Raw genomic sequence first — 27,912 nt, forward strand, 5'->3', positions numbered from 1 at the left:
GTGCATATAAGGCATGGGTAGAACAGGGAGCATATGTGAAGGAGTGGTAGGAATAGTCATCTATTTGTGAGTCACTTAAGCATTTAAGAACTGCAATGTGAGAACTTCCTTCAAGCCTGTATGAGCTCAATTTCTCATTTGTTGAATTGTGGTCAACTTTACTTTTTAAAGAAAGAATATAACTGCTTAGATTTTTCCTCTTTTGCTTGGAGGAAGCATATTTATCTGCGGCATCTCTTACTAATCCATCTTTAATTGGATCGGATGATTGTGGAAAGGCATAGCCTGGCAACTGTCTTTATGCTACAACTGTGCTGTATAAATATGTGTCCAGTTTCACAATGCAGTGGCCACTCTTCTGCACAAAGTTAATGATCTTTGGTGGGGAGAACGGGATATAAGGCCCTCACTGATGCCACAATTTCCTTGTGGAGATAGCATGCCACCCATATGCCTCCATGCCACAGTGAGATTTAGTTTTCAATGTTTCTATCCCACTAATTTTGCATTTAAAAATATCCTTTCCATTTATAATATACTCAACACCGAACCATGAAAACAGCAACAAATAATGATTTAAAAGACAGGGTAAAAATGAACACAGCCTCTGAGGATGCCTGCCATAGATGTGGGCGAAACGTCAGGAGAGAATACTTCTGGAACATGGCCACACAGCCCGAAAGACATACAACAACCCTGTAATCCCGGCCATGAAAGCCTTCGACAACACAAAAATGAAATTATTTAATTTGATTTAAGGGTAATTACAAACACAATAATAATAACTGCTTGCCAGCTTCTGGAATGCTATCAATGCAGAAGCAAAGTCTTTGTTGGAAAGGTATTCCAGACGCTAGTTTCAGCCACTGAAAAGGTAAAGCCATTGTACTTCTGGTGTTTGTTTGTCATCATAGGCTAGCACTCGCAGCCAAGTATGATTACCTTCCAAGTGTGTGTGTGTTTGTATACACATGATCTCGGACAACTATTTTAATAACAGGACAGGCTTATATAGACGTAAATGGTAACAGAATGGTTAAAATTAACATCAGTATCTTTTATAGCACTCAAAAACAAATTGAAACCAATGTGACAAGGGAATCCCATGATGTTTATATCTGTCCCGGGCTACATTTTGCATCAGTTAGTTTCTGAATATACTTTAAATGAGCACAATGAAGTATTGCTTATCTGGAGCAACCCATGCAGCTAAGTTTTGTTTTTATATGAATTTATTAGAACTTTCCTCCCAAAGAATGTTCCTTCTCTTAAGCACAGATAGACCTGGTTGTATACCGATTTCAGGGGATGTACCGTCTAAGTAAAAAAAAAAAACACATTAAATTATTGTACCACATATAAATGTCTGTGTTTTTATGTTACATTTTGAGCTTCCAAACAATGATCAGAAGGACGGGGACATGCTAGAAGTATTCACACTCCTTACTATTCCCTTTTTTTGTGTGTTTTCTATTGATTTGTTGTGATATTTGGACTAGGTAACTGGTTTTAAGGGAGACAGGGTTATTCTTTTAAGTCTTAGAGCAGTGGTTCTCAACCTGGGGTTCCCAGGTGTTTTGGCCTTCAACTCACAGAAATCTTCACAGCTGGTAAACTGACTGGGATTTCTGGGAGTTATAGGCTAAAACACCTGTGGACTCACAGGTTGAGAACCACTGTTGTAGAGGATCAAGTCATGATTTGAAGAATTAGGAAGGTCACATTTAAAATACAGCCTCAATCTCTAAATCTCATGCTGAGAAGCAAAAATCTCAATTTTTCATTTTTGCTTGATTTTAAAATTATAATCACAAGTTAAAGGACAAAGGCAACAAAATGCAACATGAATGTCATATATTAATATTTGCAAAACTATTTGTTGGTGAGTTCTGTAAATTATATGTCCATGTGCAATTAAAATAGTAATATCCACTGATAATTAAACAATAGGGTGTGAATGTTTATCTTGCCAATCTTGAAGTATAAATGGTTTAACAAAACTAAAATTGCCTAGGATAGCAAAATGTCCATGTCCAGTTGTCAACTTTTCAGAAACTTTATTAATGTATTTTAACATACATATAGAGATATAATGTTCTGAAGCAATCTCGCGCAAAAGTATCACACTTTCAGATAAACAGCCTTCCTCTCAAAGATTTCTGAGCCATGCCTGAAAAATGAGGATGCTGGACATTTTTCTAATGCCTTCTTTGTGAATCTTTCCCTTGGTTCAGATTCTGAAAATGTTCTCCAAATTAAGATGCCTTTTGTTCATATTGTGGCAGTTGGCATTTTAAGGGACTGTGGAGCTCCTTATTTTAATGAGAGCAGCTTTGATCAATGTTCTAGCCATATTTTTCCTTCTAAAAAAGTCAATGGACCTTCTTTCTTTAGCTTATACTTGAAACAAAGGGCTTTTATGCGAAAGGAAATTTATTCCCTTGACCAAATTGTGTGAAGAATAACTCATTCATTAGTAGCGGCCTGTTCATATGTTGCCTTTTTGTGCACGTTGGAGAAGAGAAATAACACCAAAAAAAGGGTGTGGGTCACTAAGAATTAGGGGACATGTAATGAAATTTGTACATTGACACATATGGTTGGTATAGGAAATGTATGCTGTCACAATTTGACTATAATTGTAACAAATACAGTAGAGTCTCACTTATCCAAGCTAAACGGGCCGGCAGAATGTTGGATAAGCGAATATGTTGGATAATAAGGAGGGATTAAGGAAAAACCTATTAAACATCAAATTAGGTTATGATTTTACAAATTAAGCACCAAAACATCATGTTATACAACAAATTTGACAGAAAAAGTAGTTCAATATGCAGTAATGTAATGTTGTAAATACTATCTTTACGAATTTAGCACCAAAATATCACGATATATTGACTACAACATAGAATAGTTTGAAAGCTCTGTTGTAGATAGACACTTGCCTGGCAGCTTGTAATGACTAAGAAATGCCTTTAGTTAGCAGGGGTGAAAAGACCTGAACCCATCACATTTTTGTCATGAACAGCTTCCAAACTATCACAGTCCTACTCTTGAGTTTTTCCCCAATATGCCAATAAAATTAAATAAGCCTTGCAAAATACTATTTATATGTTTAGAGGAGGTTAGGGGGAAAGAGATATGTCATCTTGGAGTCCTTTTAATTCTCAGTATTCTTGGTCTTTTGACATCGTGTTTTGAAAGTGATATAGACAAAACTCTGACTGGAGCTGACAAGCCTAAGAAATTGCCTTGAGGTGTACATGTGGCCTATAAACCATAGGCTGCTGCCTGTGATTTGCAGGTTGAAAGCTTTGACTATATAAGATGACATATGTATATAATGTTTTCACATGCCAGCTTTTTCAGTGTAAACTTGTAGAAACCTCTAATAAAAAATGTGAGTCATAGTTGAAGTCTCTTGTTTCCTTTCCTAGGGAGGTAACAGACACCATGCAGCCAGCAGTTCAGGTAGGCGTGTTAAAAGTCTTTGAATTATTCCTACTTATTCATACATAGGCTTGGCAATATTATGAATAAAACAAATACACATGTTGATTCAATGTGCCACAGTTTGAACATTCATTTATAATGTTCATAATGTGTGTGTTAATGTTAATGAAAACTCAAAGCTGAAATTGTCTGGAGTGGGTCAGAAATCTAGAAATCATGATTATGGCAGGCTATAGAGAAAAACAAAATCTATAACAAATGAAAAAGCTACTCTAAAATAATTGCAAATCAATTAAGTAATGGGGAGGATAACAATATGCCTGGATTTCATGGTGAATAATAATGCATAATTGTTTTACGCGTATCATTCAGTCTCCTTGAATGTATTGAAGTATTGCTGAATAATCTCATTCTGTCATTGATATTCCTAATAGGTATGGTTTGGAGATGATCCCCCATTAGGTCCACGAATTCCACTGACTCCACTGACTCCAAGGCATGGTCCTGGCTTAACAGATGTTTTACTCTACGACGAGTGGATCTCTGTCCGACATGAAGCAACTTTGGAACCTATGCAGGAGGATCTGGCCATCTGGCTATCTGGCTTGTTGGGTAAAGCTGCCATATATATATTTGTCTCTTTGAAAGAATCGTCCTTCTAATCGTCATTAACCAAAATTAAGCATGGTGTCATATTAACATATCTGCTTTTGAATAGAAAGGTGCCAACTTTTCTTTGTGCTATTTTGTTTCCTAATATATTTTCTCTCTCCAAGGTCTATCTGGAGCAGAACTTGTAAAAATTACTTTTTGGGTAGGAAGCCCAAAATCCCTATCTGTCTTGGAAGACTGATCCAAGAAAATTTTCCATTCTTCAGCTAATAATATCATTACTGTATAGGATCTTTTGGCCCCAATGGTAATGTCTACTTATTACTGTAAAACACAGGTTGCATTCTTAAAATCTTAAAGTTAGAAGTTAAGAGTCCAGCCTTCTGCTCAGTGCAGGATCACCAGCTTAGACCATCTCCAACAAAACTAAATGCTGTACTCTAGTTGAGCCTGACCAGCACAAAATAAACTCCAACTATTATTTTCCTCAACTTTGGGAACTATGCTTCTCCTAATGCAAGCTAATATAGCATTCACCTACTTTGCTATAATATCTCACTGTTGGTTCATATTCAATTCATGCTGAGCTATATATCCCCCATCCTCTTTACCTGTGCTTTTGGATTTTGCAGACTAAGTGTAGAATTTTGCATTTATCTCTGTTGACTTTTATTTTATTAATTTGTGGCAAATGTTCTAGTTTATCAAGGATTTTTTGAATTTTTTTCTTATCTTTTAATGTGTTGCCCAGATCAGCGTGTATCACAGTGTGTGGTTCCTTCAGACCTATAGAAGCTCTTTCTGATTCTATGCACTGTTTGCAAAAAGTGTTTTGAAGTCTGTTGGAAGGGGAGTGTGAAGGAGGAATGACAGATAAAGGAAAAGTTGGGCTGAGTTGACTATTTCCTGGTGGATTTAGGATGTGGCCATGCTTATGCATGTCTGAATTGTCATTTGGAGTTTTGTCTTTCCTGCACAAATGAAGAATGTGTGTCTTTTACAGGGATAGACCTGACAGCAGAAGAACTATTGGAAGATCTTGATAATGGGGCATTACTGTGCTTATTAATTGGAGTCATTCAGAATGCGGTTAAAAAAAGTTGTAACCCAAATGACTTAAGCGTAAGTGATGAGTTCATTATAATATTTTAAATATAAAACTTTCAAATTAATGCATGCCAATGTTCACACAGAGAAAGCATTATAGGAACTGAACGTGTTTGTTTAATCTGGCTTTTGCATTTAGATTTTTGGAATAAGCACAGCATTACTTCAGCCTTAGGGGTTCACCTTCTTTTCTCCTTGTAATCCAAACACAAGCTGCTGGTTAGAGAACTGACTGCCAAGGGCACAGTAAGACAGTAGTCACTGAGGTGGTATGTAGTGATAATGTGATGTATAGCACACATGTACTGAAATGGGATAGAACTGCTAGGGATTCTGGAACCGGGAAGTGCTATGGCTCAAGAAAAGCAAGGGGGTTCAGTGTAAATAACTGGGTGAAAAGGGCTAGATTGGGGTCAGGGGGAGTAGTAAACAATAGGATGATGCCAAAAGATATGCCACATCACTCCCAGCTGCCTCAGATTGGAGAAAATATGGCCTGCTGAATTGAGGCCATACTTCTATATCCATTTACCTAAGCTCCATGACATCCAAGGAAAAGTTGGGTAGTCTTGTGTTGTATCATACTATGAAATCATTGTTTCAGTAGGATTATACAACATGTACAAAGGATGCAACAAGGACCAACTGGTATATTCTGGTTAAAAGGAGAAGCTAGCTTGGAAGTAGATAGGGAAAAAAAATCTGCTGATCTTAATGTTTTCAAATGATCAATGAGACAAAATTCATTAGAAATGCCAGTGCATCATATGTTAAGTCTGCTGACAAACTTGGACTACTTTTAGATTACTGGAGCAGTGTTCTGTAAGTTTTGTTTAACCTTAAGGCTTGTTCTGATTTTCCCATGTGATGTTCCATTGCTCCTTTTCTGTATTTTGCTAGAACAATTTTTTCCAACTGTCTTTCAACAATATTTTTGGCACAGTAAGTAGCAAGTCATGCAGTTATATAGTATTGAATTTTAAAGAAAGCACATCTCACAACCAAAGGCTACCCTTCACAGATTTTGGATCATAGTGCATTGATTCCTGCTTCAACTTAATCCTTAGTACAGCCAGTCAAAGTCACTTCAGTCACTACTGTTATTTATACATACAGAAAAATTGCAATAGTATCTTTCTTTGGAAAATATTCGGAAGAGCCTTTCCTCTAATCACAATACAGTTCTGCTTAATTTTAACACGTTTTTAAAATTTTGAACTGTGAAGGCATTATGATGATACAACTTGCAGTTATGGTTGGTTGCTCTCATGTCAAACTACTGGTGAATCTATCCCAGCTGTACTCCAGAAGTTGAAAAAGTGCTCAGTCCACTCCTTAAAGTACTGTAGATTATATACCTTGGGGAGGAACTTTAAAGTTCAGACTAAAATCTGGACTGTATTCATTGGCCCACTAAAATGGGAGATGCAGACTGCCCCTGGATATAATATTTCTGTAGATTTTTCAGTTCTCACAAATGCATTTTATTCCCTCAATTTTCTTCTTTTCAGGATTTCCCTTTGAAAAAAGTCCCCTGTAAGAAAGATGCTCCTTCAGGGTCCTTCTTTGCCAGAGATAACACAGCCAACTTTCTGAATTGGTGCAGACTCATTGGAGTGGATGAGACTTACCTCTTTGAATCTGAAGGCTTGGGTAATTATTCCTAGTGACATCATAGATATTCTTTAAGCAGAAAGCCCCACAAAGACATGCATATCTCATGCAGGCTGTTTCAATAGAAATTAGTGTTATATATTTAAAATGTGAGAAATGTTTGGATTACTTTATCTTTATGATAATTTTATATGTATCTTTATTGAACAGATGGTGCACAACATTTGTAGGAAAGGCAGCATTAAAGAAAGGATATAGTATAAAATTGGTATGTGTTAAGGGAACAAAATATACTCATGGAATTTTTGTACAGTTTTAAATAATACCATCAAAATATTAATGCCAGTGCTCTTGACAACTTGGACATACCAGAAGTGACATTTTGGAACAGAGGTGAGCAATTGTGGAAGGATAAGGGGCATCAATAGCTTCTAGGAAAACTGTATCTGTACAGAAAAAATCAAATTAAATGTTAAAAATTGCATCTAGACTGAATAGAGACATCTTCACCATTTATTGGGTTTTAAAAATGTCTCTTCCACACTTTAATTGGCAGGATGAATATATTTAACCCCAACAGGCCACAAAGACGGCCCTGGACAGCTTCATATGACCTGTGGGCCACACTTTGTCCATCACTTTTCATAGAATCAAAGAATAATAGAGTTGGAAGAAATCACATGGGCCATTTTGTCTAACCCCTGCCATGCAGGAAAAGCACAAAGTATCCCTGACAGATGGCCATCCACCTTCTGTGTAAAAGTTTCCAAGGAAGAAGCTTCCACCACACTTTGAGGCAGAGAGTTCCAATGTTGAACACCTCGTATGGTCAGAAAGTTCTTCCTAATGTTCAGGTGGAATTTCCTTTCCTGTAATTTGAATCCATTGCTCCTAGTCCTCGTTTCATGGGTAGCAGAAAACAAGCCTGCTCCCTCTTCCTTATGACACCCTTTCACATATTCATACATGGCTATCATGTCTCCCCTCAACCTTCTCTTCTGCAGGCTAAACATACCCAGCTCTCTGAGATGCTTCTTATAGGGCAGGGTCTCCAGAACTTTGATCATTTTAGTTGCCCTCCTCTGGACACCTTCCAGTTTGTCAATATCTCTTTTGAACTGTTGTGCCCAGAATTGGACACAGTATTCCAGGTGAGGTCTAACCAAAGCAGAATACAAAGGCACCACAACTTCTCTTGATCTAGACACTATACTCCCTTTGATGCAGCCCAGAATCCCATTGGCTTTTTTAGCTGCTGCATCACACTGCTGGCTCATGTCCACGAAGGCTTCAAGATCTTTCTCACTTGGACTGTTGTTGAGTCAGGCATCACCCATCCTGCATCTTTGCATTTCATTTTTTCTGCCTAAGTGTAGTATCTTACATTTGTCATTGTTCAAATTTATTTTGTTTGATTTGGCCCAGCTCTCTAATCTGTTAAGGTCATTTTGAATTCTGATCATGTCCTCTGGAGTATTAGCTATTCCTCCTAATTTGGTGTCATCTGTGATCTTGCTTGCAAGAAGGACTTTGTTGAAGGCCTTACTGAAACCAAGATATGCTACATCCACAGCATTTCCTGCATCTACCAAGCTTGTAACTCTATCAAAAAAGAGTTAAGATTAGTCTGGCATGACTTGTGTTTGTTCATGAATAAGAGTGGACAGCGGTGGTGATTTTGGGGTCCTCGTTAGAGGATCCCACATCATTGCCTATGCTAACTGGCCTAATAGAAGTTGTAGGCAAAAAGATGGAAGACTGGAATTGTCTAACTGTTCTTGAATATTTCTGGTAGTTTCAGAAGCAATAGGTCTTAACTCTGACCTGAACAAGTATATTTTTCATGTTGTATCATGCTTTTTAGTAGGATAAGGATGCTTCTTTCTTTCATCTATAGTGAATTTACATAACTATAGCTAAATGCTTTGGTGTTTTGATGTGGTGATTGATCTCATTTCATTCTCCTACTTATACCTTGTGAAGATTTTCATCTTTCAGATTTTGGGGATGAGTCACCCAAATGAACCACAATATTGAAAGCTTGGCAGCTGTACCATGGTAGAAACTGTGGTTGCTTCACCATGCTTATGCTGCCAAAAATTGTGGTGTGGTTCAACTGCATCTGAACAGAATTTTGGTCAGTAGCATTTTTTTTCCTTGAAATTTTGATATGCGTGCCTTGCATTTTAAAGCATTTTTAGATAATCTTGTTTGGAAACAAGAAGGAAACTTTCTTCCTGACTCAAGCCTGCCTAGCAATACTTTATTCTTGATTTGCCTTGCCATGTTATTTTAATCTTCAAATACTACCCTGGGCTTGAATAGTCAAAGCTATCAATTTCATATACAAGATACTATCAAAGCATGAATGAAATGAGGCATCTCTTCTGGAATCAAACTCTGTCTAGAAAAAAGGAAATACAGTGGAGAAGGGGGAGGATTTGGCTGCTTCTAACATCAAAATAGTGAAAATCATGCCATTGTTTAGAACAGTGTTGCAAAAGAAGTCTTAAAAGGAGTGTTACTAATATGCACAGAATGATGAGTGATGCACAGAATATGGTTGGTCTAAGAAAAATTTGCTGGCTAAGTGACTAAAGAAGCTTCAGTGTTTGCAAAGTGATGAGGACATAAAGCAGAGAAGACCCAAAAGGTAGGGACGGTTAGAGCTCACATAAACCTCACAGCTATTAATGCTAGACAAAGCTTGAAAAGACAAGATAGGGGTTCACAACAGTAGGGAAGGAAACGGGTGGCTTTTCAAACCCAACTGCTTGCATCAAAGCCATCTTGTAACTACTTTTCTGCATTTTCCATTCAAACCCCCTGCAGGATTGCCTGTAACATAGGAAACAACTGGATGCCCTCCAGTGTTTTGGACTACAGCTCTTATAATGCCTGAGCATTGGCTATGTTGGATAGGGCTTATATTACCAATAAGTCACTTTTCTTTCAGTTTGGGACTTGTGTTACATGTTACAAATGTACAACTTTCCTCCGTCCCTCCTGGATGACAAATTCTATGTTCTGTAGCAAAGGGATGGTAGCTATAGCATGATGATGATAGTTCATGAGAGTGTCCTTAGAAGGGATCTATGTTATTGATCTTGTTACCTTGATGAAAGGAGGTGTTATGTTTGTACAGAGGTTTTTGTTCATTCCCTTAATTGTTTACTGATTGGATATATGGACTGTTTGAAAGAATTGGATACACTAAGTTGAGCACTTCCTCTCCTCTAAAGGGCAGTAGGGCATCAGTGATTGCTATATTACAAATAATGCTTGTAACAGTATGTACATAACCGCTAAATTAGATAGCCAGGGGATCTTATGTCACCATTGGCAACAATTTATTCGTCATTACTGCAACTCAGTGGAAAGATGAATCGTGGATTCTATCCCCCTGTGTATTTTCTTTCTAACTAAGTGCCTATGAAAATATAAATGGCCTAACAAATTCAGAATGAACCTCAGCATTTCATCCCTTCTCGACTTTAATAGACCATGTACTGGATTTGCACCTGGAGTTTAGACTATTTGGTTGTAGTTATCAGCCCAAGGCTTGTCACCAGGGACTGCTGGACCAGGTTTCTCCAGATAGAGCAAAATGTTTGACTGCTCATTGATTTATGAAGCTTAGAATTTTGTTGCTAATTATTGTTCTGAGATTGTTGTTTTTAAAATACAAGTACATCCATGTAAGTCCCAACCCTGAACAAGAAGTACTGCTTAAATTATGAAATCCTTGAGCTTGTTGAAACATGACACTTTACATATTTGCTTTGTACATTTATAAACAAACACACACTCAGGACTCTGTGCTCGTAAAATGCATAACAAACTCTCAAACTCTAATTTTGCACTTTTGACAGCTTCATTACCAATTACTTGTAATTTATACCTAGCCAAATCTTACTATTTTTAGAAGAGGCATAATATGTCTTCAATTATTGTTTATTGTTACTTACACCCGTATTTTGTTTTCCATAAATGAAAATCATGAAATTTATACTTGGAATCAGTCTTGCTTGAATTCAGTAATAAAATTTGCACAATATTGTATCTTGTTTTAGATGTAGCTCCAAGTATTCAGAAGCTTGCTAACTACATGCAGTTGCTGTCATAAATGGATGCTTTGTGTGTTCTTGCCAATGAGCTTCATCAAGGGGCTGAATTCTTCTTAGCCTTCAGTGCCCTTTTGCTAGCATTTTTGGCTGGAGGAAAGAAATAAGGAGGGCTTTGTGCTGGGACACTGGATTCCCATGTGTGGGCACATCTCTCTTACATCAAACAATGCAAGAGCCTTGATAATGTCGTCCAGTGAATGCTTGAACTTTGAACAACAGGACTGAAATTCCTGTGCAGAAATGAACTTGCTCTAAGTGACGGTGTGGAAAACACTGGTCTAAATTGGATGTTAAGCCATATGTATTGAGAAAGTGCATGTGCTTCTGCCCTCTCTGCCCCCTGCTTCATGATATGCCCTATTCAATGTAATGTGTGAAGTCCTGTTTTGGGCAGTCCTAGAGAAAGTCTTGGCCATTGACCATGTGAGCCAATTCTCTCTGTGGAGGCTGTATACAGATTTTGTAGCCCTGCATGTCCAGGAACGTCTTGATTAAAACGAGAGGACAAGGATGTTCTCACATTACTTTTGTTGTAAGCTAAAGATCAGGGAGAGTGTTTTCCAATCTGCCTCCCCATTCTTCTCCTACTTTAATATAGGGAATTGTATAGTGACATAATGCCCAGTAGGAAATGCTATTGAAATAAACATCCATCTGTTTCATACCCATACCACTAACTTTTCTTATAGCAGTTTCCATTGTACAATACAACTCCCATATCCACAGGGGATATATTTCTGGGCTTATAACGGAAACACTAAACAGCATATAATAATAAATCCTATTGAAATGAATGAGTCCTGGTAGAAGCATTCCATAGAATCATTTTGGAGGACCTAGAAAATGCCTAGAAAGAGAACACTAGACTCACAGAGAGCAGACTTCAGAACAAATTTGATTTTGAAAAATAAATCTTTCCAAGGCAAGGATGGGCAATGAAAAGTAATCTACATCTTGTTCAATTATAAATGCCATTGCTCTGACTATTGATCATACTGCTTAGCTCCCTTTCATCAGTATCAAGAATTCATTTCCTCCCTGCCTAAGGATTTCAAAGCAAAAGCACAAAAATAGGATTTTTTTGCTTTTTAAAAACCTATTGATGTGTACACTGGTAGATTTTCATGATGATGAGTGACCATATTACTTCTTAGGCTTGGAGAATGGATTATAATCACATAAAGAACACTATGGGACAAATCTTATTAGTACATAATTGCATATGAGTGTTACAGCTCTAGGAAACCTTGAATCTTGGCCTTTGTCTGCCACCCTAAATACATTTAGTTTGCACAAGTTTCACTGAGCTAGAGATACTGCTCTGTGTGTGGTCTCAAACTAACATGTCTTTTATTTATCTATCCTAATTTTCTTGCAGTTCTGCATAAAGAGCCAAGACAAGTATATCTTTGTTTATTGGAAATTGGCCGCATTGTCTCAAGGTGTGTATTCATTGCAGTTCTCTTAGGCAGATGCTTTCAATGTCTGGTAAATATTTAAAAGATTTCTCAGTTTTTCAAGAGAGTTGAGGTGCAACCCTATAGTGCAGTCATGAGTGGGCATCAGAAAGGCTATGATGTACAATGCCTCTTTCTTTATGTTGGCCTGCTTCACCCCAAATAGTTGTGGAAAGGTCAGTCACTGCTGTTGTCCTGTGAATCTCCAATGCTTCCATTGTGGTTTAAATCATTTATGTATACATATATACAAAGAGCTACTTTTATAAACTAAACTGGTTTAGAGTACAAGATTGATTCATTGTCAATGAGCACTTGTTTGCACTGTTTGAGAAAACGTGTAATTGGGAGCCGAAATATTCTCTATATCATTTATAGCATGGTGTATTACAGCACATCTGTTAATACATGTCATGGCTACATCCACACTGTTCTTAATTTTATGCAATATCTGTCCTCTCTGCTTCCATATTTAGATATGGAGTTGAACCTCCCGTTTTAGTAAAACTGGAGAAAGAAATTGAATTGGAAGAAACGTTATTGATGTCTGCTGATCCTGTTGCTCCTGCTCCCATCCCTACATCCTGTTGTCCACATGAAGCATTGCATGAAGCAGTAAGCATTGTGTATATTGTCCTATTGAAGTTTATTCTTATGGGAGCATAGGATCCTTGTCCATGAGTTACTGTCCAAATCTGGCCATTTGCTGCTGTAGCCATGATCTCAATCAGTTAGTTATTTTATAAAGATATCTTAGTTATTATGTTCCATATCCTGAAGCTTATAAAATTAGTTTTATTTTTCTTTACTGTTTTGGCATGGTTTTCAAAAATGGTATAATCCACAATCTTAAACTTCATCCTGGCTTCAAACACAGATTTTATAGCCCAAATAAACTGAGAGGGATTTACTTCTGAGTAAAATGCCTTGATTTCAGTGAAATTTAACCAGTTGAACTATGCATAAGAGTGCACCATAACATGGTAGTCTTATAATTGTTTAATCAAGGCAAGGGGAATTAGATCACAATACATGAAGAAGAAAATGCATGCTGTTACAAATATAAATCACACTGGAAATTACTGAAATTCTCTTTATTTTCTCTGTGCTTATATGAACTGAAATTCTCTTTATTTTCTCTGTGCTTATATGAACATATTAACTGCTTGAGAGTTTTGATGAAACTTTCATTGAAAAAGGTATAATTCCGTCTTTTAGAGACATAATTTTTCTTTTTTTGGCATTCTGAGATAGAGGTTTACATTTACTTTGATTTAAAAGAAACATGAAAAAGTTAACATGTTATGATTGAGCCTCATGGCTCTGTTACTGACAGACGTGGGCGTAAGACTCCTCGAGAGTCAGATACTCTCGAGGAGCGAGAGAGAAAAACACTGCGAGACATATTTGCAGCACCATCTGACGAGGAGTCTTTCGAAGGGTTTACGGAGAGAATGGAGGAGGGGCTGGTTAGCTCAGAGGAGGATGAGATGGATTGGACTCGGGTAAGGGAGGAAGTGGGTGCCACTGGCCATGATGGGACAGAAGATGAATGGGGACCTTCAGGATTAGACCCATGGTTTAGCTGGAGGGATGGGACGGGATCCACAGCTGGAGATGCTGTTGGGCGTAGTCAGAGGTGTTCCAGCTCTGACGAGGAAAGTGATGAGGAAACGCCCGGGTTAAGGAGGACAGCTGACAGTGATGAAGATTTGTAACTGGCATAAAATGGGGCTTGAGAGCAATTGCAAATTGCGTTGGGCAAGGTAATCTGGGCAAACGCTTGGGATCCGTGTGTGTGTGGGACGCTTCCCTGAAGACTTGTGTGCTTTCCTGTGCTGTGACGTAAGTTGATTGGAATCCAGGGTCAGACGGCGGGAGGGATTGTGTGGGCATTTGTTTGTGCAAACCTGTGCTTACTCTTATTAGCTTGACCTTCCGTCGTCTTCTTGACGGACGCCATCTCCTGCTTTGAGAACTCGGACTGAACTGACCACGGCTTGTCTTCCCCCCCCTTCTTGGACTTGGAAAAACTACAAACGTCTGCTTCTGGCTTTGATCTACGGAACGGAACTGGTCTACTCAACTGCTACAATCCTTGGCTGAATTACTCGTGTTGGAGATCCTGTCTGCTGTGTGTGTGGGGGAACGACGCAAGTTACTCTAAGCACAGTGTTGGCAGCAGAGAGGAATCTGCTGCCAATTAGTTGCATTCTTTGTATCTTTTGTTCCTTGGCTTTCGTTTCGTTTATACCCAGGCTGAAGTAAGCAGTTTGTTTTTACCCGGATTAAACTCCGGTTTAATCCGGTTCATCTTTTGAACATTTACTTTTGCCCCTTTTTGCTCCTAAAGGCAAAAACTGCCTGGCCCTTGTGTTTTACGGGCATTTTTGAGTTCTGTAATCTAATAAACTCTGTTACTTTGAATCTTGTGGCGTTCTGTCCTTGACAGATTGCCCAACGCCCATAAAAAGTTTATTGCAGCAATAAACCCGTCAGGAAGACGATGGATGAGTTACGGGCCAAAGTAGACCAATTGCAAACGGCTTTTACCGTTAGTCAAACAGCTCAGGCTGTGAAAGGACATGTTTTGACTCCTGAATGCTTTGACGGAACCAGGTGCAAGTTGCCAACCTTTTTGGCACAAGTGGAGCTTTATTTTTCTCAGCTCAGTGCTCATGCTTTTCCTACAGACACTAGCAAGGTGGCCTTTATTTTGAGTTTGTTGACCGGTCCCGCAGGACAATGGGCCACTAATTTAATTTTGGGAAATGACCCAGTCAAAGACAATTTGAATAATTTCAAAAAGTTGTTAACTGATACTTTTGGGGATCCTCTCCGCACGGAGAACGCTGGGTGGGCTCTGTATCGGTTGAAACAGGGAAAGGGGACTGTTTTGGATTACTTAAATAAGTTTAACCTGTATCGCCACCAGCTGGATTGGGGGGAAAATGCATTCATGCTTTTATTTACTGCCGGGTTAAGTGATATGCTCCAGGATGAATTAGCACGCTTGGAGCCGGCTGAAAGCTGGGACGCCTTAGTAGCTAAGGTGCTGCGTTTAGACGCAAGGTTCGAGGCTCGTAAACACTCAAAAGCAATGTGTGCGCCACCCATGCATGTAACCAGGGCACCTGTGGTGATGGGGGAAGAGCCCATGGAGCTTGGGGTCTTTAAAAAGCTGTCTACAGAGGAAAAGAGCCGTAGGAGGCAGCTGGGCTTGTGTTTGTACTGTGGGAATGCTGGGCATTTTGCCAAAAATTGTAATGTGAAACCTTCCCAGCTTTCGGGAAAAGGCCAGCCCTAGTGCGACGTGAGTCCAACGCACTAGGGCTCCTCAAGCAGTCAACTGAGGGGAGGAAGCATGTTTTCGTACCCATTACATTATCTGTTGGGGAAGGGAACTTGTTTCTACTTTGGCACTGCTGGACTCAGGGGCTACGGTCTCCTATGTAGATATTGAGTTTGCTAAGAAGCATGGCATTCCTAGAGTGCGCAAGGCATGCGACGTGTGGGTGGAAGGAGCAGATGGGAGACTGCTGGAGACTGGGGTGGTTAACCATGAAACCTCAGCAGTAACGTGGGAGGTGCAGGGAGTAACGGGAACGTTTGTGTGGGATATTACGAGCTTGCCTAGATATGATGTGATCCTGGGGATGGATTGGCTAGCTGTAGTAAACCCACAAGTAGATTGGGCAACACGTAAAGTGATCTTAAAGAGGCAGGATTGTTGCACTCTAAATGTTACTCATTCTGATATGGAGGGAGTGCCTGCTGAGTATGGGGAGTTCTCTGATGTATTTTGTAAAAGAGAAGCGGACAAATTACCACCGCACAGGCCATATGATTGCGCCATCAAGTTGGCAGAAGGTGCGAAACTGCCAGCAGGGAGGCTGTATGCCTTGACTGTACCGGAAAGGCAAGCTTTGCGGGAGTTTCTAGATGAAAATTTAGCCAAGGGGTTTATTCGCCCATCTAGTTCTCCAACTGCGGCACCGGTATTCTTTGTAGCCAAAAAGACTGGGGAACTTAGGCTGGTCTGTGACTATCGGATCCTAAACAAATACACCATTCGGGATAGGTACCCGCTCCCTTTAATCTCGGAACTGTTATCAAGGGTGCAAGGGGCTAAGGTCTTTACCAAGCTTGACCTGCGGGGGGCCTATAACTTAATCCGTATACGGGAAGGGGATGAATGGAAGACGGCATTTAACACGTGTTTCGGATGCCACGAGTTCCGAGTCATGCCTTTTGGGCTTTGTAATGCTCCTGCGGTATTCCAGAGGTTCATGAACGATGTGTTCAGGGACCTAATTGACCAATTTTTAGTGATTTATTTGGATGATATCTTGATTTTTTCTAAGGACGAGAAAGAACATCGTCAACATGTCAAGCAGGTTCTGCACCGACTGCGGGCTAATGGGCTTTTCGCCAAGGCTTCCAAGTGCGTCTTTCATGTGCCTGAAGTGGAGTTCCTAGGTCATGTAGTGTCAGGTAGGGAACTTAAAATGGACCCACATAAGGTTGACGCCGTCAACTCATGGCAGGAGCTGAAGACTAAGAAGGATGTACAAAGGTTCTTGGGTTTCGCTAATTACTACCGGGAGTTCATTCCGAATTTTGCAAAGCTCACGGTACCTTTGACGCAGCTTCTGCGCAAGAAACAGCCATTTGTGTGGGGGCGGGAAGCTCACGAGGCGTTTCTACAACTAAAGTCTAGTTTTCAATCGGACAACATACTAACCCATCCTGATGTTGACAGACCGTTCGTGGTAGAAGCGGACGCTTCTAGCTACGCGTTGGGGGCTGTATTGTCTCAGAAGGATTCCTCAGGGACCTTGCGTCCCTGTGGATTTTACTCGCGGCAACTAACACCCTTCGAGCAGAACTATACCATATGGGAGAAGGAGTTGTTGGCGATTAAGGTGGCGTTTGAGGTGTGGCGGCACTGGCTTGAAGGGGCACGGCACCAGATCGTGGTCAGATCTGATCACAAGAACTTAGAGCACTTGCAAACAGCAAAGAAGTTAAACCAGCGTCAAATCCGCTGGGCTTTGTTTTTCTCCAGGTTTAACTTCAAGGTGCAGTTCGTGGAGGGGAAGGCAAACTTGCGGGCTGATGCTTTATCCCGCAAGCCGGAATTTAAGACCAATGAGCAGGTAGTATGTCAGACCATCTTGCCTACTGCCTCTCTGTGTGTTGTAGATAATGAGCTTGGGTTACATGACCAGATCCTTGAGGCTCAGAAGGATGATGTGTGGACTCAGGAGCAACTGATGCTGCTCTCTGCAGGTAACCGTACCATACTGCCGCATCTCCAGGATCAAGACGGGGTATTGGTGCGTAGGGGGCAGGTTTACGTACCAGTGGGGACCCTCAGGTTGGAGGTGATTAGAGCCCACCATGACGAACCCATGGCTGGGCACTTTGGCAGGTTCAAGACCGTACAGCTTATCACCAGGAGCTACTGGTGGCCAAAGATGCGGCAAGACATTCTGCGCTTTTGTGACAGCTGCGCCGTTTGTCAGCAGAGTAAGACGCCTGTTGGGCGCCCTAGAGGGTTGTTATCGTCTTTACCTGTTCCGGAGAGGCCATGGCAAATCATTTCCATGGATTTTATTTCAGATTTGCCTAAGTCTGGGGGTTATACTTGTATTTGGGTGGTGGTGGATTTATTTAGTAAACTGGCTCATTTTATTCCTTGTTCAACCATTCCGGCGGCCCCTACGTTGGCCTTACTATTTACAAAGCACATCTATCGTTTGCACGGAGCACCCGAGGTGATTATTTCAGATAGGGCTCCGCAATTTGTGTCACGCTTTTGGAAACACTTCCATGAGTGTTTGGGGACTAAGTTAAACGTGTCTTCAGCTTTCCATCCGCAAACGGATGGACAGTCGGAACGGGTTAATGGGCTCTTAGAGCAGTATCTGCGTTGTTTTTGTTTAGATCAACCCACGGCTTGGGTAAAGTGGTTACCGGTGGCGGAATTTGCTTACAACAATGCGGTGCACACGTCTAGTCAGCATACGCCATTTGAGCTAACTTATGGTTTTCACCCACGGGGAGGTGTGGCGCCGTCGACCAATGTGGTCTCTTCGGACCCTGTGTACCGCTCTTCGGAAATGGCTGCATTGCATGATGTTGCCCGTCGCTTACTGTTGGAAGCTAAGGCAACGCAGAAGACTCAGGCTGACCGCCACAGGCAGGCAGGGGAGGAGTTGGAAGAAGGGGATTTGGTGTGGTTATCTTCCAAACATATTAAACAGGCTGGGGGAAAGTTTGCGCCTCGGTATTTGGGTCCCTTTCCTATCGTTAAAAAGATTTCTTCCGTTGCGTTTCGTTTGCGTTTACCGTCTAGTTTAAAGGTCCATCCAGTCTTTCATCGTTCGCTGTTGAAACTTGATACCTCTAGTCGTCGTGGTGCTATAGCGGAGGGTATCACTGCCACTTCTCCGCCATCGGGGGAGGAGGCCTTTGTGAGAGGGGATAGTGTTATGATTGAGCCTCATGGCTCTGTTACTGACAGACGTGGGCGTAAGACTCCTCGAGAGTCAGATACTCTCGAGGAGCGAGAGAGAAAAAGACTGCGAGACATATTTGCAGCACCATCTGACGAGGAGTCTTTCGAAGGGTTTACGGAGAGAATGGAGGAGGGGCTGGTTAGCTCAGAGGAGGATGAGATGGATTGGACTCGGGTAAGGGAGGAAGTGGGTGCCACTGGCCATGATGGGACAGAAGATGAATGGGGACCTTCAGGATTAGACCCATGGTTTAGCTGGAGGGATGGGACGGGATCCACAGCTGGAGATGCTGTTGGGCGTAGTCAGAGGTGTTCCAGCTCTGACGAGGAAAGTGATGAGGAAACGCCCGGGTTAAGGAGGACAGCTGACAGTGATGAAGATTTGTAACTGGCATAAAATGGGGCTTGAGAGCAATTGCAAATTGCGTTGGGCAAGGTAATCTGGGCAAACGCTTGGGATCCGTGTGTGTGTGGGACGCTTCCCTGAAGACTTGTGTGCTTTCCTGTGCTGTGACGTAAGTTGATTGGAATCCAGGGTCAGACGGCGGGAGGGATTGTGTGGGCATTTGTTTGTGCAAACCTGTGCTTACTCTTATTAGCTTGACCTTCCGTCGTCTTCTTGACGGACGCCATCTCCTGCTTTGAGAACTCGGACTGAACTGACCACGGCTTGTCTTCCCCCCCTTCTTGGACTTGGAAAAACTACAAACGTCTGCTTCTGGCTTTGATCTACGGAACGGAACTGGTCTACTCAACTGCTACAATCCTTGGCTGAATTACTCGTGTTGGAGATCCTGTCTGCTGTGTGTGTGGGGGAGCGACGCAAGTTACTCTAAGCACAGTGTTGGCAGCAGAGAGGAATCTGCTGCCAATTAGTTGCATTCTTTGTATCTTTTGTTCCTTGGCTTTCGTTTCGTTTATACCCAGGCTGAAGTAAGCAGTTTGTTTTTACCCGGATTAAACTCCGGTTTAATCCGGTTCATCTTTTGAACATTTACTTTTGCCCCTTTTTGCTCCTAAAGGCAAAAACTGCCTGGCCCTTGTGTTTTACGGGCATTTTTGAGTTCTGTAATCTAATAAACTCTGTTACTTTGAATCTTGTGGCGTTCTGTCCTTGACATAACATGTGATCTTTGTATGCTATAGGTTAAACATATTGCTGAAGATCCTCCTTGCAGCTGCTCTCACAGGTTTTCAATTGAGTATTTATCTGAAGGACGCTATAGATTAGGAGACAAGATACTCTTCATACGGGTAAGTGCAGTTTCTCAAAATGTTTTGATGATACCTTAGAACTGGTCAAGGCTGGGTATAATCTCATCCCTACAGGTGTTGATGATGTGATGCTGAGAAATGAATCAACCTGATGATGGCATCTTCTCAGGCTTGCCACCTGTTTAGAAGGATGCCCATGTCTCAGTGATGCCAGAGTATACTTGAGCAATACTTCTGTTGTAGTAGTTGGCAGTTATACTCCTGGTTTGCTCTTCTTATGAAGCCTTCTTTGGATGGATAATTTTAGGAAAGAAAGAGTAATGATCAATGTGTCCCACTCCAAAGAAGGCAAAATATTGAGTCAAATCAAATATCCATTTAATGCTTCCTTTTAGAAAAGTGTACCAAATTCTAACCAGATATTCTGTCCCTGGATTTTTTTTTCTTCTCTTCTCCTAGATGTTACATGGGAAGCATGTGATGGTACGTGTTGGTGGGGGCTGGGATACTCTTCAGGGATTTTTACTCAAGTATGATCCTTGTCGAGTGCTGCAATTCGCAACCGTTGAACAGAAGATCTTGGCATTTCAAAAAGGTGCATCCAATGAGACAGTTCCTGATTCATCTGCTAGAACTCCCCAGCCTCCATCTATGAACCCCATTTCTGCGATTAATACATATCAGAAACAAAATTCAAAGCCTCCTGCTCCTGCTCCAGCTCCAAAGACTCCTCATGTTGCTGATAGAAAGCAGAAAGCAGCAAAGTTTACACAATCTCCTGCACTTTCTTCCCCCAAAGCAAAACCACAAACACCTTCTAGAAACCAGTGTGCTCTGGGCCACCTGAAGTCAAAAAGTTCCTCAGTTAATAATTCATGCCCATCTTCCAAAAAAATCATGCCTGTTTCTAAATGTGTCCAACCTGACAATAAAGGTTCTACATCGGCCTTATTTAGAAATGTTATAAAGTCTTCAGAATGTCTTCAGAAACGTATTTTGTCACCTGTCCAATGTACACGTCCACAGAATTCTCCAACCATGTTGCATCCTGTCCCTTCTTGTTCAACAAGTAAACTTTCTGAGTTGTCTGGAACAAAGAAGAGGGTGGCCTCTGAAGAGATGCGTCATTCTCCAAAGAGCAGTGCCACAGCCAAATCTAAACCTCTTCCAAAAACATCAGTGAAGCCTCCATGGCCAACTAACAGAACTCCCAATGGTCCCAAACCACCATGGTCGCAACATTTTTCTGCAACATCAACAAAATCAGTTCCCAAAACCACTACTTCCCAAATGTGCTCAGCCAGAGGCACAACAGAAAGTAAACAGGCCAAAAATATCAAAACTGCAGCTGTTGGTAAACAGTTGAGCTCTACCTCTTTACATGCAACAAGCAAATCAGCACAACCAACATCTGCATTAGAAGCAAGGAGTAAAATCACATCTCCATCTGCCAACAGTCATTCCTCAAACAAGAATATGCAAGTTCAAGGTAGCAAATCAAAAACTTTGGTGGGATCCGGTAGGTCAAAACACTCTGAGCGTACTCCGCTGTCTGTTGTACGTCTTCCCCAAACATCTTCCATAACTGAAAATAGAAAAAAGACAATTCAGGCTGCCACCAAGACTCAATCTCCAGCTAAAACCACCCAGAAGAATAATAAAATTCTTGATCCAGCTGTTAAGAATCGACTTTTAAAAGTAAAGGTTGATACAGTCACTACTAAGGGGGTGCCTCATGGGTCAAAGGATCCCACACTGAAGAAAAAACAAGATGACAATTATTTTGTTATGTCTGGAAATAAGAAGCTTAGAAAATAAAATAACAAGGAAATGTTAGCTGGTGGCTTCTTGTTTCATACAAGAGAATGCTAACATTAAGTAATGATATTGCAAGTCAAATGCAGTTAGATGAGTTCTGTTAGCATATTGAAAAACACTTCCCCAGAATGAAGTAATATATTGAACAGCATAAGGCACCTTACTAGCATTATCAGAGTTCAGGGTTGTTTCCCATAAAGTCTTCATAAAATGTTTGCTTCCCAATTTGATAGGACAACAATTTCTCAATGAGTCCCATGAGTCAGATTATATTTTATATGTTGAGGGGCTGAATATTCTTATACTGTATTAGTTGCCTCTTGGGATACACATTTAATCTGAAAATTTAGCAGAGCTTGGAAAAGTTAATTTATTTTGGACAATAACTTGGAGAATATCTTAGCCTGCATGGCTATGATCACTTAGGGATTATGGTAGGTACATTCCAGAAAATCAGCATTTCCAAACTCTGAATATTTTCCCTCTCTTGAATTAGCCCTCTCCAAGTGAAATGTTCATGCATTTATTAGGTTTTTTTTTTCAAAAGTAGGTATGATAACTGGTCCTTATAGTACAAATACCATTTCAGCTGGGGGTGTGTGGGGGGAATAGCCTATCATTTGTTTATTGGCAACTAATTAAAATTGTATATATCTATATTTCAAAGAACAGGCTGTTAAAAGTAAATGTCCTCAGCAGAGACTGCTGATTGGCCTTAGTATTCCATCTTTTATCATCAAATGTATGATTCCATTGAACTTTCAGTGAAACTAGGTCACTGGGAACACTTTACAAATTTTGGCCTTAACCTTAGTGCCTTAGCCCATGATGTGCTCTGCCAGTTGTTCTCACCGTATCGGTACAGATAGGTGTTCTGTTTTATTTATATCAACTGTGTCCAGGTCCTGTGCTGAAAAAACCTGGATTTAAGCAAACAAAACAATGGGCATGGTTACACAGCAATAATGCAATGTGTGCTGATGCTGTGTAATTCTTCTTCATATTGGCCTTTCTGAAACATGTAGAACTTATGCAGCCACATGGTCTAGTGTACTGTCTATATAAAATGCATTAGCCAAGCCTTCTTGCAAGAGAAGACTACAATTCTAGGAAGTATGCTTGTGTCTGCAGTTTGAGAGCAACCTCCAGATATGATTTATATTTATCAGCACAACTGAAGAGCTTTTCAAATAAGCTGCCTATGTGACTACTATATTAATATCACGTGTTACTTCATTGCTAGTTCTGCGATAAATTATTTGTTGCATTGATGCTTTCACTTGCAGCACAAACTCAAAACTTAGGAAGGAAAAACAACTGGGACTAAATATCTTTGCCTACAAAGTTGTGCATTCTCAAGCTATGGTGATTAAAATTGCATGTGTATATTTGTATAAACCTGTACTTATTACAGCAGTATTTCAGACAATCCATATATTTAAAATGTTTCTTGTACCTCCTCAGTAATTAATGTTTATGTGGGAGTCAGAAATTGCACTGTCAAGTATTAATGATGGAACTTCACTTTTTTTTACAAAAAGTCTCGATCTTAATCCATTTCATATCAAATTGTAGCTTTAATATACATTGCAGACAAATATGGAATTAATCATCAGTGAGTAGAACTTTGAAAAAGAACAAAAATCACAAGCTGGTGTACAATCCACTGTTGACTGAAGTGGGAATAAAGGACATTTACTGAACCTGATCTAATTGCACTTTAAAATATGGTATTTGATTTGCTGAAACTGGATCTGAATAACAGTTGGCATTGAATGTGTCTTTGCGTGAAAAACACCAGTAAGCAGCATCAGTTTATGAACACAGTTTATGAACGGGGTTCTTCCTTCAGTATGTGATATTTACATGGAAACCTGCTGATAGGCACAGATTCTCTTAGATGAATCAGGTGGGCTAGTTTTATAAAGTTATAAAGGTATAGGTCTCAATTATTGGGGAATAAATATCAGTGAGCAAACATGTATAGTACTGTTCTGCAAACCATGTTTATAGCATTGTAAATGGGACAAGAACGGGGAAACAGATGAAAAGTTGTGTCTGGAATTATTATTTAACACGTGCACTAATAAGCTATTATCAGGAGTCAGAGCGGTGGTGATATAAACATCCATTTCTGCCTTTCCTGGTTGATGTATAGATTTAAAATAAACTACTTTCAGTGGCAAATGGAACAGACAGGAATTGAGAATATTATTGCTGTGTATCTTTTATATAAGGCTTGGCTCTAAAAGTCTATAAAGTTGTTTAACCTGACCTTAATTCTGCCCCCCTCTCAAAATCTGGGTGTGAATCACATGGCTCTTCAAATATTGCTGTAGCATCCTTCACAATAGACCATGCTGGTGAGAGAAACTAAACTAGGCATTGCAATCCAACACCATCTGAGGGGCCATGTGATCATCACTTATTTGCTAAGTGAGTTCTTTCCATTATTTTTGTAAAGATGTGTCACCATCCAGTAATGTGGAATGAGATCCTTTGTAGACTGTAATGGTTATGCAGCCTTATTTGAGAATTATGGTCATGATCTAAAGGAGCAGCTCTTTACATTCAGTGTTGGCTTTTCTGTACACAAAACTTGTGTGGGTGTGCTCATGAAGCTTTGTCTGAAAAGGTAATAGATTATAACTATGTAGGTTCTCGTGTGAGTGTGGACAATCTTTCCTGTTTTGTCTTCTGCAATCATATTGAAAACTTGTGCCACAATAAAATTTCAAAGTGCTGCAGGAATCTTGTGTTTTCATTCAAGGAGCTGATTTATTACATTACATGTTTAGCCTTCCTTTCTTCTAGACAGTACAGTTTAGCTTAGTCTTTCCTCCAATCTTAAAACCATTTTCTGTGTGATTGATAAAAGGAAAGAAATTATAACTGGTCCATGAAATCAGGTGATTCTCATGGCTGAGTGGGAATTTGAAACTGGATCCATTGGGCTAACTGTATAGTCAGTTTTTTTTATCATGCCAGAAGCATGTTGAGAACATATTGCAAGTTGCTTCTGGTGTGAGAATTGGCCGCCTACAGAAATGTTGCACAGGACACTCGGATGTGTTGCTGGGAGGCTTCTCTCATGTCTCCACAAGCTAGAGCTGACAGATGAGAGCTCACCCCACCTCGCAGATTCAAACCAGCAGCCTGCAGGTCAGCAACTCAACCTTCAGGTCTACAGTTCAGCTGGCACAAGGGTTTACCATTGTTCTACCGTAGCTCCTCTGTAGTCAATAAACTCCACTGATTCTCAGTATAGTACAATTTTGATACCTGCATCTCCTTGTGTGGATATTATTTCTTGTCCCAAGGAAATTGAGACATCCACTTGTAGCAGAGTTCTGTGTAGTAGAGTTCTCCATCTCTGCCATCCCCAGTTGCTGGATTAGAATTGCCAGGTTTTTATCTTCTTTGATAATACATATACAATTAAGCTGGTACTAATATAGCAAAATACTGATTGCTGAAGTGTTGTTTATTTGTACCCTGATTTTTCTTTCCTCAGAGGAGACTCAAAGCAGCATACTTTAAAAGTATTTTAATGCAATTTAAATATACAAACATGAAACAAAAATTCAATATCAATTATATTAAAAATTCAGTTAAATCCATAAAAACTGACTTAAAACATATTCAAAGCTCAAATCACAGCACCACCTTACTTGATCTTAAAAACATCCTTTAGAAGCCTGCCTGAATAAAAAGGTTTTAGCCTGCTGATGGAAGGACAACAGGGAGGATAAATACACTATTAGATATATGTTTGCTAAACATATATCTATGCTCAGTGCCAGAGCAGTGCCAGAGCAGTACCTATTGATCTACTCACATTGGCATGTTTTCGAACTGCTAGGTTGGCAGAAGCTGGAGCTAACAGCGGGCACTCACTCCGCTCCCGGGATTTGAACCTGCGACCTTTCGGTCTGCAAGTTCAGCAGCTCAGTGCTTTAACACTTCGCCAACGTAAAATATCTATTGATGTAAATGATGTACATTTCAAAATCAGCAACATATCCCAGTATATTATACGGTGTGTACACAATGGTCATGCATACATATATACTCGAAGTACATAATTGGGAGTAACAACTGCAGATTGGGACGGGGGGAACCAATTATAACCATATGCAATGCCAATTTTCTACTACCCTTTTTGGCAAAACAAAAATGGTTTGGGATTTGAGCTTCATTAATTTCAAGCACTTGATCACTTAATAATAGGGGCCTTGTTTTGAAATTAGGTAAATGCACCACCACCTATTTTTGTATTGGCATTTTCTCTCTTTTCCTACCAAATATCTGTGTACTGTATCTGTTTTATGCTCTGAAATGTTTTTAAAGTGAAGATTGTCTGATCCTCTGGGGACCTCTGCTGGACCTTACAGAATACTGAGCTTTATTGTGGAGCACAACTGGGCAGGAAAAAGGAAGAATTTAGGGAATGAATAAGTAGAATTCTGTTGGGATATTAGATTGTTGCAGAAAGAGTACCTTTGATTTGTCAACTAAAAAGCATTTCATGGGGACCACACTAGCAAGTTGGGCCTCTTGGATCCAAATTAGATCTCGGGGATATGACCTCCTATTTTTATATTCTCTTTGTAAAGAAGATTAAAATAAAACAGGAGTTAATACATGGAGTAAGTTAACAGAAAAGCCAGGCTTACTCTGGATAAATGTTCATTAAAAATTCACCCCATGTTTTTCGCTAAATGAACTTATTAAACATAAGCTTTATATATTCCATCCTTCCTTGAGAAATAATATATATGCAGCATCATCAAAATTCAAATAATGCATGATAATACATCATCATAAAGAGAAGCTGCAAGAACTTTCAAGCAAATATCTTCTGCAAAGCCATGATTTAACCCAGTGGTTCCCAAGCTGTGGGCTGTGAAATCTAAAATAAGGTCCGCGAGACATGCAGGGAAAATCAGCTCTAGATTATTAAATATGGTTTTCTGTGGGTGAGCAGATGGCAACTACTGGATGGCATATGTTCTTTATCAGAAACTAGAGCTGATGTGGTCTATCCAATGCAGTTTTCTGAATCAGCAACCCAAATAACCAAACCAAATCTAAAGTTGACCAAAAACTGATTCGTAATCCTTTTGATACTAATGTTGGAGAGTGGTCCCTGGTCAAAGTGGTCCCTAGTCAAGTGGTCCCTGGTAGAAAAAAACAAACATTGGGAACTACTGTTTTAACCAAAGGCTTAAAAGAATATAGCATTGGGAGCTTCTGGGTCTTACCTGGAAGAGCATGATGCATTCACTAACTGTGTCCTGCTGAGAGGTTTCCAGTGGAAGCAGGTTGGACACAAAAGTATATTTCACTATTTCCTTCAAATGTGAGTTCAAAGTGCAAATGTAATTTGCACTGAACTCAGAGGTGGGGAGGGAAGTTAAGCCCTTTCCCAGTAGACTCAAACAAAAGCAAACTGCTTTTGTTTGAACCTGATTTGTGTGTTCTTAACTTGACCACACTAACACTGGTTGTCCACATACATCCATTTTCATCTGGGAAATGTGTGATGGCATGCTTATAGAGGGGGAAAGTAAATCCCTCAACCCCAAACACTCATATTCTAGGGAAACAATTTGGCATGAAATATTTGATACAGCAACAAAAGATTTTACCAGAGCCTTCCTGGTGCTCTCTAACAGTTATCCATTAGCACCAAATCTCCAACCGCATAACCCACCCGATGCATTCATTCTACATTGTCTGAATACCTTTTATTCTATTACACTTTATAAACTGTCTTGATAGTTTTTAAAAAAATAAAAAACAAGTTATAAATATTGGAATAAGCACATAAACTCCAGGTTACATTTAGGCTGCATATTAAACAATTTGTTTCCAGTATATAAATTTATAATGAGTTAGAAAGCCAGTCTTCAAAAATACAGATGAGTTGAAATATGTTGCATTTGTCCCTGAGACTGCAGCTGCAGGAATATAATTACCACAA

At 40.0% G+C, this 27,912-nt stretch overlaps 1 protein-coding gene across 2 annotated transcripts in view; it reads left to right on the plus strand.

The window, feature by feature from the left end:
- Positions 1-24,669, plus strand: part of gas2l3 (growth arrest specific 2 like 3) — a 30,386-nt gene extending 5,717 nt beyond the window's left edge. For both annotated transcript variants that reach the window (XM_062982839.1, XM_008110816.3), the window contains exons 2-9: positions 3,438-3,471; positions 3,888-4,065; positions 5,069-5,187; positions 6,684-6,825; positions 12,292-12,355; positions 12,847-12,985; positions 20,040-20,147; positions 20,568-24,669. In XM_062982839.1, the coding sequence (XP_062838909.1) occupies positions 3,438-3,471; positions 3,888-4,065; positions 5,069-5,187; positions 6,684-6,825; positions 12,292-12,355; positions 12,847-12,985; positions 20,040-20,147; positions 20,568-21,926 (2,143 nt within the window). In that variant the 3' untranslated portion in view covers positions 21,927-24,669. The remainder of the gene's footprint in view (positions 1-3,437; positions 3,472-3,887; positions 4,066-5,068; positions 5,188-6,683; positions 6,826-12,291; positions 12,356-12,846; positions 12,986-20,039; positions 20,148-20,567) is intronic.
- Positions 24,670-27,912: the final 3,243 nt, after the last annotated feature.

Source organism: Anolis carolinensis, chromosome 5 (assembly GCF_035594765.1).
Source record: "Anolis carolinensis isolate JA03-04 chromosome 5, rAnoCar3.1.pri, whole genome shotgun sequence".
NCBI lineage: Eukaryota > Metazoa > Chordata > Lepidosauria > Squamata > Dactyloidae > Anolis > Anolis carolinensis.